Source organism: Cebus imitator, unplaced genomic scaffold (assembly GCF_001604975.1).
Source record: "Cebus imitator isolate Cc_AM_T3 unplaced genomic scaffold, Cebus_imitator-1.0 Scaffold38, whole genome shotgun sequence".
In the NCBI taxonomy this organism is placed as follows: Eukaryota; Metazoa; Chordata; class Mammalia; order Primates; family Cebidae; genus Cebus; species Cebus imitator.
In genome coordinates, this window is record NW_016107353.1 from 637,405 (window position 1) to 648,487 (window position 11,083).

General features: G+C 44.1%; 1 protein-coding gene across 1 annotated transcript in view; it reads right to left on the bottom strand.

Moving 5' to 3' along the window:
* LOC108301998 (alpha-1,3-mannosyl-glycoprotein 4-beta-N-acetylglucosaminyltransferase-like protein MGAT4E) overlaps positions 1 to 11,083 on the bottom strand; it is a 61,870-nt gene that overhangs the window by 36,051 nt on the left and 14,736 nt on the right. The window contains exons 2-3 of the mRNA XM_017525336.2: positions 9,604 to 9,714; positions 8,855 to 8,982 (exon numbers count right to left, since the gene is read on the bottom strand). Coding sequence (XP_017380825.1) covers positions 8,855 to 8,982; positions 9,604 to 9,640 — 165 coding nt within the window. The 5' untranslated portion in view covers positions 9,641 to 9,714. The remainder of the gene's footprint in view (positions 1 to 8,854; positions 8,983 to 9,603; positions 9,715 to 11,083) is intronic.

The following is an 11,083-nucleotide window of genomic DNA, read 5'->3' on the forward strand; positions in this document are numbered from 1 at the left end:
CGTCTTGTTAATATCAGGTGAACATCTTGAATCTGTCAATCAAGGAAAATGATCATCATTTTAGGAGGTTTAATTACCAAAGTTAAGGACATGTGCCTGGGAGACAGGTCTATACCTTTCACCAAAGATATTCTTGAGGGCTTCAATATTTACAGGGGAAATGGCAGGATATAGAGAAATATACAATTTTCATGTGAGTTGGGGTAGGGGAAAATAGTCATTCATGCCTTTGGCCCAGTGAATCTGTATTTTTACATAAGGTAGCATAGACAATAGGCAAAGGAAACAATCAGATATGCATTTGCCTCAGGTGGTCAGAGGGATGACTTTAAGTTGTGTCCTATGTGCCCCCTCTCCCCAGCACCTGTGAAAATAAGCCATCAATTTACATTGCTATGGTGAACTTTAACGGATGCTCTTTAGTGTAAAGATCTTGGGGCCCGTAAGTGAGCAAAATGTGAGGGAGGTATGTAGAAGTTCATTCTTGTAGCCATCTTACTTGGGAACAAAAACGGGAGGCAGGTTTACACGACCCCATTCCCAGCCTTGTCTTTTCTCTTTGGCTTAGTGAGTTTGGGGTCCCAAGATTTATTTTCCTTTCACAAACAAAAAGGAGAAGGATGGATGGAAATCCGACTTTACGGCAATAGAGGTCAGGTGATTCAGAAGCTCTCCAACAGTGTCATTTGAGCAACACAATTTCTTGCGGAGTTCAGGGAAGAAGTAAATCTGTCTCCACAAGTCTAGCTGTGTCGCCCAGGCTGGAGTGCAGTGGCGCGATCTCGGCTCACTGCAGCCTCCACCTCCCGGATTCAAGCCATTCTCCTTCCTCAGCCTCCCGAGTAGCTGAGATTACAGGGGCGTGCCACCACGCCCGACTAATTTTTGTGTTTTTAGTAGGCCATGTTGGCCAGGATGGTCTCAATCTCTTGACCTCGTGGTCTGCCCGCCTCGGCCTCCCAAAGTGCTGGGATTACAGGTGCGAGCCACCTTGCCCGGCCCGCAATTTCTAAATTCTCACTTATCCCAGACATGCTCTTCTTTCCTTTTCCCCTAAAAATTTCCACCACTCCTCTTTATCTGTTGTCTTCCTTGTTGTCCTTAATAATTAACATCCTAAGTCTGTCTTTCCCAGCGTTACTGGGAATGGCAGGGTAGGAGGCGGGGTGGATGTGCAGCCACGGTGGTGCGATGGTAGCCTCCTGTCCACCTCTTGCATCTGTACCGCCCCTGGTGCAGAATTGGATTCTGTGGTTGAGTATTTAAACGACATTAACATGGATAAAGAATTCTAGGTAATACAGAAGTTTCATGAACACGTACTGCCATGAGTTTGAAGACGTGGAAAAGAACAATCACCTGTGCTGCCTTAATTTTTTTTTTTTGAGACAGGGTCTTTCTGTGTTGCTCAGGCTGGAGTGCAGTGGTGCTATCAGGGCTCACTGCAGCCTCGACCACCTGGGCTCAAGCAAATCCTTCCACGTCAGCCTCCCGAGCAGCTGGGACTACAGGTGCACATGGCTACTTTTTGTTTATTTATTTATTTATTTATTTTATTTTATTTTATTTATTTATTTTTTTTTTTTTGAGGCGGAGTTTCACTCATGTTACCCAGGCTGGAGTGCAATGGCGCGATCTTGGCTCACCGCAACCTCCGCCTCCTGGGTTCAGGCAATTCTCCTGCCTCAGCCTCCTGAGTAGCTGGGATTACAGGCACGCACCACCATGCCCAGCTAATTTTTTGTGTTTTTAATAGAGACGGGGTTTCACCATGTTGACCAGGATGGTCTCGATCTCTTGACCTTGTGATCCACCCGCCTCGGCCTCCCAAAGTGCTGGGATTACAGGCTTGAGCCACCGCGCCCGGCCTATTTATTTATTTTTAAGGGACAGAGTCTCACTATGTTGCCTGGACTGGTATGAAACTCCTGGATTCGAGCAATCCTCTGCCTCAGCCTCCCAAAGTGTGGGAATGAGAGGCTCGAGCCATCGTGCCTGGCTATGCTGCCAATTTAAAAAAAATTTATTTTAGGTTTAGGGGTACATGTGCAGGTCTGTTATAGAGGTAAATTGCCTGTCATGGGGATTTGGTATACAGATTATTTTGCCACCCATGTGATAAGCATAGTACCCAGTAGGTAGTTTTTCCATCCTCACCCTTCTCCCTCCCTCTCCCCTCAAGCAGGCCAGGTGTCTGTTGTTCCCTTCTTTGTGTCCATATGTTCTCAATGTTTAGCTCCCACTTGTAAGTGAGAACATGTGGTATTTCGTTTTCTGTTTCTGTGTTAGTTCATTTCAGATAATGGCCGCCAGTTCCACCCATGTTGATGAAGAGGACATGATTTCATTCTTTTTTCATGGCTGCATAGTGTTCCATAGTATACATGTGCCACATTTTCTTTGAGCACTGTTTTGTAGTTTTCATTGTAGAGATCTTTCACCTCCCTGGTTAGCTGTATTCCTAGATATTATAGTCTTTTTGTGGCTGTCGGAATGGTACTTATGCTGCCTATTTTTTTTTTTTTGAGACAGAGTTTCACTCATGTTACCCAGGCTGGAGTGCAATGGCGCGATCTTGGCTCACCGCAACCTCCGCCTCCTGGGTTCAGGCAATTCTCCTGCCTCAGCCTCCTGAGCAGCTGGGATTACAGGCACGCACCACCATGCCCAGCTAATTTTTTGTATTTTTAGTAGAGACGGGGTTTCACCATGTTGACCAGGATGGTCTCGATCTCTTGACCTTGTGATCCACCCGCTTTGGCCTCCCAAAGTGCTGGGATTACAGGTGCGAGCCACCGCGCCCAGCCCATATTTTGCTTTTTAGGGATTACATAATCCTGTTTCAGTCACCACAGGCGACTACTGGTCTCTATACATAAGGGTATCCATATTTGATGGGAAAAAACATGCATTTTTCATTTGCTTTTACATTTAGATCAACTCATTTATATATCAATTTCATTTACATTCCTACTTGCCTTGATAAGATCCTATTCTTGCTGATGGCAAAGAAGTAAAATATAGTGGCAGAACTATCCCAGAGGTTAGCCATAGGAGAATTATAGAGCAATATATTTTTATACATTTGTTGAGGGTCCCTAGCGAATATTATAACATCTGAACTATGAAAGCCTCAATTGCAAGTTGACAACTAGAATTTTAAATAACACTTGTCTTATTCACAAAATGTCATAAAGCTTAAGATGGAAAAATGTAAAATGCTCTGACATTACCTAAAGCATCATGAACTCTTGTTAGGTATATCATGGTGGCCCTGAACTTGAGCCACCATCTGTGATCACTTTCATCAATCAGAAAAGCCATGTTCTTTTATATAGCCTATGGACTATTAAAATACAAAAATGTGGTAATGAATAAACAACTATACTCAAAGCCCCCAGACTTCAAATACTGTCCTGATGCGGAAAGACTACTGGGGCGGGGTGGGGGGGGCACAAAATTCAAACGTTTATTTGCAATCCTAATGGTTAAAATTTTACCAGGAACAGACTTGCCACTCTCTTAAAATATTGTCTCTGAGATTAATATAAGAACAGCATCATCTGTAGGAAGGCTACATCCCCTTATGATGCTGACTTTGTGTGTGTTTTCTCTTTTTTTTTTTTTGAGACAGTCTCGCTCTGTCACCCAGGCTGAAGTGCAGTTGCGCAATCTCGGCTCACTGCAACCTCCACCTCCTGGATTCAAGCGATTCTCCTGCCTCAGCCTCCTGAGGAGCTGGGACTACAGGCGCATGCCACCACACCCGGCTAATTTTTGTATTTTTAGTAGAGACAGGGTTTCACCATGTTGGCCAGGATGGCCTCGATCTCCTGACCTCGTCATCCACCAGCCTCGGCCTCCCAAAGTGCTAGAATTACAAAATGTTATAAAGCTTGAATCATATCTCAATTTTAAAAAGAACTCTAAAATCCTGGGAAAAAAAAATGAAATAAAATTATCTGACTGTCCTGGGACTGCTGTTTCCCCTAAAATATCTTCTTGTATTCAGTAACCCTATTCTCCCAGAGTAGACACTGACCAGGTGCTTCTGAGTCAGATTACTGTGGGATAAATGGATGTTGAGCATTCCCCCTGGGATCCCCTTCCTCCAGCGTACATGTCGGTGTGAGCCAACATGACCGGCTGGTTCTGAAGTTTTTGGACTTGCACTGAGCCATGTTACTGGCTTCTGGCTCCTCTGATACTCCAGGTTGTAGCTAGCCTGTCTTGGGACTTCTTAGCCTCCATAGTCATAATTATATGAGCCAATTCCCGTAATAAAACTCTATCTATCTATCTATCTATCTATCTATCTATCTATCTATCTATCTGTCATCATCATCATCAATTAATCATCTATCCATCTATCCTATTGGTTTTGTCTCTGAATGATACAATAGGTTAGGCTAGATAAATAAATCAAAATCTCTGGGGCATCTCTGACAGCATTTGTGTCTCCCAATCACATTTGCACTGGTTCTGCTAGATCGTAAGGCCCGAGTGGCAGAACAGTTTGCTCCACAACCTTGACCTTCTGCAAAGATTTTTCTTGCTCCAGGCCTGCCTCAAAACTAGCATCCTAATTTGTTACTTGGCAAATGGATTGGAGCAACACGCCCAGAAGTTGTGTATGTTGCCTCTGAAATCCAGTAATTTCCAAGCATTGTGTCTCTTCATGGTGAATGGTACAAGATGCAAAGCATGGAAACATTTGTAACTTTAGAGGGAATAGCCCAATATGCCCTATACAGCTGAAACCCTAGAAACCTCATGGTGTATTAGGCTCCTGAATTTTCAGGAAGTCTGCCTCTTGACCTTTGGTGTACATATACCTGACCAAGGAATCTAGAGTAGTCACTACTACTACTTCCTGATCACAGGTCCGGTGAACATAATGCCATCAATTTAATGGGTCAGTGTGACATTCTGTGCAATATCAGGACAATCAGGGTCCCTTCTGGCTATTATGACAGAAAACAGGAGAAGTGAAATATCTCTGGGCCGAGGTGTTACTCGGCCTGCCTTCTACTCTTTCCTACCTTCTAAATACATACTGTTTTTGATTCTCCTCATGGTGGGAATGAAAAGAAGGCATTTGCCAGATTCGTAGCTGAATTCAGGTGCCAGGGGCTGCGCTGATCTACGCCAGTAAAGATTTGCAACTCCAAATTGACTCCATTTGCCACAACTGACATCAATATTTAGGACCAGTCTGGCATCTGCACCAATGGGGAATTATGGTGGGAATCACACAATTGCACCTATTGATTCTTTTGCTGATGTTTCTAATCTCTACATTTCCCCCGGTATTGCTTTTGGTGAGGGTGAGTTTATTCTATAACAGCCCTTCCACCATGGGTCAGGGAATCAATGTGGTATTTATTTCTGCCAGTTCTAAGTATATTTATTCCATCTGTACAATCTGGGATTTTTGCGGGGGAGGGGACAATAAAACATGTGCTTTAGTCCATGATGGATTGCCTGTGAGATGGGTAAGGGAAAAGACTCTGTTACCCGGCTTTCTTAAACCTCCTCTTTGACCCATGGATCATGGTGGTAGTTTGGGTATTCAGAATTAATGTTACTTCGGAGCCAATATCCTAAAATTCATAAAAAGTCTGAGTATTTCTCTTTCTCTGGTTCATAGTCATCCTGGTACATTGCACAAGTTTTGGAGGGAAGGCTTGGGAAGATTCTTGGTATACTGTATTAGTCAAGCTGTAGGTCCTTCCTCAAAAAGATCTGGCCTTGGTCTCAGAAAAGAGGCTCCAAGTCTGAGCTGGCTCAGGGAACTGAGTAAAATGTTATGAATTCTCACTTCTGCTCAAATTAGTACATATAATTTGAATTCCAGGTTAATGTATCTGTATCAATAAATTCAGCTGGATAGAGCCTTATTTCCCTTCTCCCCTAGAGTCCACTCCCATATATACTGTCTGGGCTTCTGCCAATACAGTTTGGTAAGGGATTATGATTGTTGGAGTTTAGGCCATTTCCTTCCGGAGCAGGCCTTGTATCACACGGCCTTATGGGCCTAGAGACAATGAGATGTACAGAAGAGGACTGGTTTCCTCATATAGGGGTAGATTGCTTATTCCAGAGAGTGAGGCTTAGAGGAATTGGGAGGTTTAAATCTTATCCATGTCTGCCAGAATGTTCCCCTCTTAGGTCTCAGGGTCCACTCCTTCCCCACCAGTGCTCTTAGATTGAAAGAGGGTTGATCATTTCCTTGGCACTGCCAACTTGGCAAGCCTTGCAGATAGTCCTTGGATTTGGTCTTCAGTAATAAGTGCCCTGTGGCTTCAGGAGATGAGGGACTCCTTCAAAACTGCCATGAGGGTATTCAAGGTCTCCAAAGTTTTTAACTGTACTTTTCACAGCCAAGTGATTCTACAGTTTTTGTAATTGCGATTGTTTCCATAGAGACTAAAGACCACAGTCCCTTGTTGATAACTGATCAAAAATTGTGATATGGTTTTATTTGGTCAGAGTATTGTGGTCAATACTTTGGAAGGCTCTTGGGGAAGCTTTGTGAAGGGCAAGGCTCTCTCATGGGCAAGACTGCCAGGTACCAAAGGGAAGTTTGCTGGCTTGGCAAAGTATCTTAGCCTGGCCTAGACCTTCAGAGTTATCTCAGCTACACAGGTCAACCTGCGAATTCGAGAATGTCAGGAAATCTAGGTACACCCAAGACTCTAACAGTCTAGTGCACTTAGCCCAGAAGTCCACATGGCCCTCTTTGCCCTCTACCCAATGGCTTTTCCCGTGGCTCCCTCCAGCTCCTCCCCCTTCCTGTCTTCCCCTCCTTGGGGGCCTGCCATGACTGAGCTTCCCTATGAGACAGCTCCTTCTCGGGGTCACTATGGACCTTCTGATCTGTTGGTCATTCAAGGGGTGACCAGGTGGGAGGAAAACACACTCGGAATTATAACGTGCACCAAATTCCACAGCGTGGCCCTGCCTCAGAGCACCCTCTTTGCTCGCCACGTGCCAGTCACTTCCCTTTTTGACCCTCCTTCCTTTTTCTGGCTGAAATACCCTGTCTGGCCTTCTCCCAGTCTGACCACTCCCTCCCAGCTACTCACTCTTTTCCCGGGGAGGGGCTCCAGCCAGGAATTGGTAGCTGGCACGCTGGAAAAGAGGGGAGTCTCTCTGTATCTCCTTGAAGGTCTGCAGATGGTTCTTGCTTTCAGAGCTGATTTGTTCCTGAACTGTCTGCCAAGCTATGTCCTCCTTCTCCTTCTGAGGATAAGATATGTCAGTCCTGAGATTCATCCCCAGATTCTCTGAAGACAATTTAGGATCAGATCACCCTGTAAAACAGGCTAGGCAAGCCTCAGCTTCCTGTTCCTTGGGAGGCCCAGCATCAGGGCTCAGGGAACCACTCTTCCCACCTCGTCATAAGAACACGCAGGGCTTTCCAGCAGATGTCATGGATCCTGAGTCGGGAAGTGGGGCTCCCAGGCTTGTGTGGAGGGCCTGTGGGAAGGGCCGAGGCTTGTGTGGAGTAAGCACCTGCCTGCCCCCACCGTCATCAGGCTAACCAAGGTCTGGTCCACCTCGGCTTAGGCCTGGGCTCGGTTCTGTGAGAAGTGCTGGTGCCCAGTGCCTCAATTCTAGAGTCCTTTCTCTTGCTCATGTCTGACCATGCACACATTCTGAACCACTCCCCACACCTGCCCTGTGCTTAGCTTTGGCTGGTCTGAGGTGTTTTAGGAAAAATGTGGATTTCAAAGCCTGGCTAGGAACTGTGTGTGGTTTGGTCTCCTCTCTTGCAGATGTTGTACACTTGGGGAAGCTGTTTCCAATCCTTCATTTGAGAAGTGGGAAAAATAACATGTCCATGCCCAGGTCCTGCTTGGGAGGTGGCCAGCACATAGGTCTTCATTGCCTGCTGGTCCTACCAGTCAGCCTGGTCCTCTAGAGGTGGCTGATTACCACCCTCTCCACACCTGGAGTCCCGTTTCTTCCTCCCTGCCCCTAGTCAGATCCCACTGATATATCAAGGGACAGTAGAAAGTGGATGTTTTACATTCAGGAATTTAGAAGGTAACTGTGAATCAAGCTGGTAGGGTTGGTTTTGACTGATTTCTTCAATAACACAGAAGCCCTTGGCAGAGTTTTTGAGGGGAAGCTACAGGAAGTCTCTATCACACCTATTTCATACCTTTCTAGCAAGTGGGTCTCTTAGTAACCACAAATTAGGCATCTAACAGTCAGTTGTCTCTTATATCTGGTACGACTCTGTTTTCCCCTGGAAATGTCCCTTTTCTTCATCTATTCTTCTCTACCGTCATCGTTGATAGTTTTAACAAATTACTCATTTATTTCCTTCATGGCTGAACAATTTACAGAAAGTAAATTGCATTTTTTTTTCTTCTTCCTCTGTTACCCAGGATGGAGTGCTCTGGCGTGATCTTGGCTCACTGCAACCTCCACCTCCTGGGCTAAAGCCATCCTCCCACCTCAGCCTCCTAGTAGCTGGGACCATAGCATGCACCACCATGCCTGGCTAATTTTTTGTATTTTTAGTAGAGACGAGGTTTCCCCATGTTGCCCAAGGTGGTCTCAAACTCCTGATCTGCCCACCTCAGCCTCCCAAATTGCTAGGATTATAGGCGTAAGCAACTGTGCCCACCCATCTTTTCTTAAGAAAAATGAAACGAAATTATTTTACTTCCTTTTATGTTTGTTAAAAAAATTATTCTAAGTCTTTGCTTCTCTTTTCTGAAAACATTTACAATGATTCTACAGTGTCCCACATAGATGAGGCCTAAATGTGGACTTTTATTTAGCTATTTTCCTACTTAATAACTGAAAATTGGTTCCACTATCAGGTTCTGGTACTCACCAACAGAAGTTTATATTCAACATTTTGAATTTTCTTATGGAAGAAGCAGCTCAAAAGGAATAAGGATATAATTGCTGTGACATATTTCCAAAAACAGTGGTGCATGCTGCCAGGGTTTGGATGTAGCTCTGCAGAGAATTGTGGGCAGAATGTGGATCTTAACTACCTGCTGCTCAGAGAAGCACACAGGCGCCATTTTCCTACCCTTTCCCCTTCTGCTCCTACTTCAAGGTATCACCTGCTTATTCTTTCCTGAGCTTTCTCCCTCTGCATACTAACACCTCACCCCAAATGTATGCCATCTAAAAAAAGGCAAAAATTGCCATCTAAATGGGCTTTTAAAAGGATACTTCTTAGGAGGGCCATGCAATAGAAGGGAAACACCCTCTTGGAGTAGGGATACAACCAGAAGAGGTGTTGTACCGAGGAAAGGAAACCAAAAAAGAAGGTAAACGGCCCAAGTATGATCCTTTCAAATCCCAAATCTCCACTAAAGCTCCCCCTTGGATTTTCTGATCCTCCTATCTCCCAGCCATTACGTTGATTGATTTCTCAAGGCTTACCCTTCCAAACTCATGTTTGGTTGGGGTGGTAGAATTTTTGTAGGACCTTCTACCTCAGAGTCAAGTGAAAAATCAATATTTGAGTATAAGCCCTTCATTGCATGTGCGACATTTCCAAGGGAAATATTGAGGTAGCAAGGAAAATGGAAACTAACCAGAAGTTTCCAACCATATGAAAATTCTTACTATAATCAGAGCAGTACGTCCACTGCAATAATTTCATCTGTCTGTGGCTCTTGGATCACACACAGACAAATAGAATTTGAAGGTCCTCAGAAAGCAGGGATTTTTCTGAAACTAAAAATAAAACAACCTTAGTGACTGAAGGGCAGGGCTCTGACTGCACAGAGTAGGCTGAAGCCACCGAATGTCTCCTATGAGGCAGCCAAGCATGGTCACACTCCCAGGAGACAGTACCTAGCAATCATTGTTCTTTCTGAATGGGGAGCAGGGAGCTTACTGTCTCCCCCACCACTCGTAAGTGAAGGTTAGATTTGAGTGGTGAGAAATGTTAACACCAGCTTTCTAGCTGTGGTAAACACAGCAAGTCTCTCTAAATATTTCATTTGCTCCTCTATTCCTGGCCCCCTTGCAGTTAGGTGAGGCCACAATACTAACTCTAGCCAATGAAAAATGAGTAGAAATTAGTGTGTGTCCTTTCTGGGGTAAGACAGTAAAAAACCCACATGAAATTCTCCATTTTTTCTCTTCCCTTACTCTGGTGACTAAGCTATGCATTCCAGATGGCATAGCTGCAAGACAGTGGAACATCTGTCAGCCTGGTTCCCTGAGTGACTGTATGGAGCAGAGTCAGCACTTGTTCCTTAAACCTGGATGAGACATGTAATTTGGGGGAGAAATAAACTTTTATTGTCTTTAACCACTGATATTTGGGATTGGTTGTTACCACAGCATAACTTAGCTATCCTGATTTAACCCAGCATTTTAGAAATAGTTTAGAATTCAATTCTATCACTTTGAATTAAATTTGGCAGTAGGTTTTGCATAATACCTTCAACAACTTAGAAAGCCCTCACGGAGAATTGCAAAGAAGAGCTACAGGGAGGTGATGAGTCTTTCTTCATTACTCTCATTCCACACCCCACTTTCCAGGCTAAGATTAGGCCCAACAACCAACAGATTCTTAGATCTCTTAGTTACCACAAACTGGTCATTAAACCTCTATTCTTTCTAGCCCTCTTGATGTTAATGTTTGACCCAATAAATTTCCATATTCTTCCTCTGCTCTGCTTCAGTTTTATTGACATCATCCCACTTTTTGCTGACCTCGTGGAATTTTACTCTGTGTATGCATGGCCCAGTAGTCTTGACTTGAGGAAACTCATATGCAGATTTCTGGAGCTCTTTTTCCTGCATAGTTCTCTCCATCCTGGAACTCTGCTTTGTAATGTCAATGCTTCAGAAATTACCTTAATGCAGAAAGCCATGGGAACTGTAAGGCTTAGTTTGTGTCTGTCCTTTCTCCCCTCGGTTACTTTTTGTTCAACGTCTGAAGGCATTATTTTCTTATATTTTATCCAATTTTCTAGTTGTTTATAAAAGGAAGTTAACTCCAGTTCTAATTACCCCATAATGATCCTAAATTCAACTTTTAAATCTAAAAAAGTCTTCAATTATAGATGAGCTTTACTTAGCAATTCTGCTA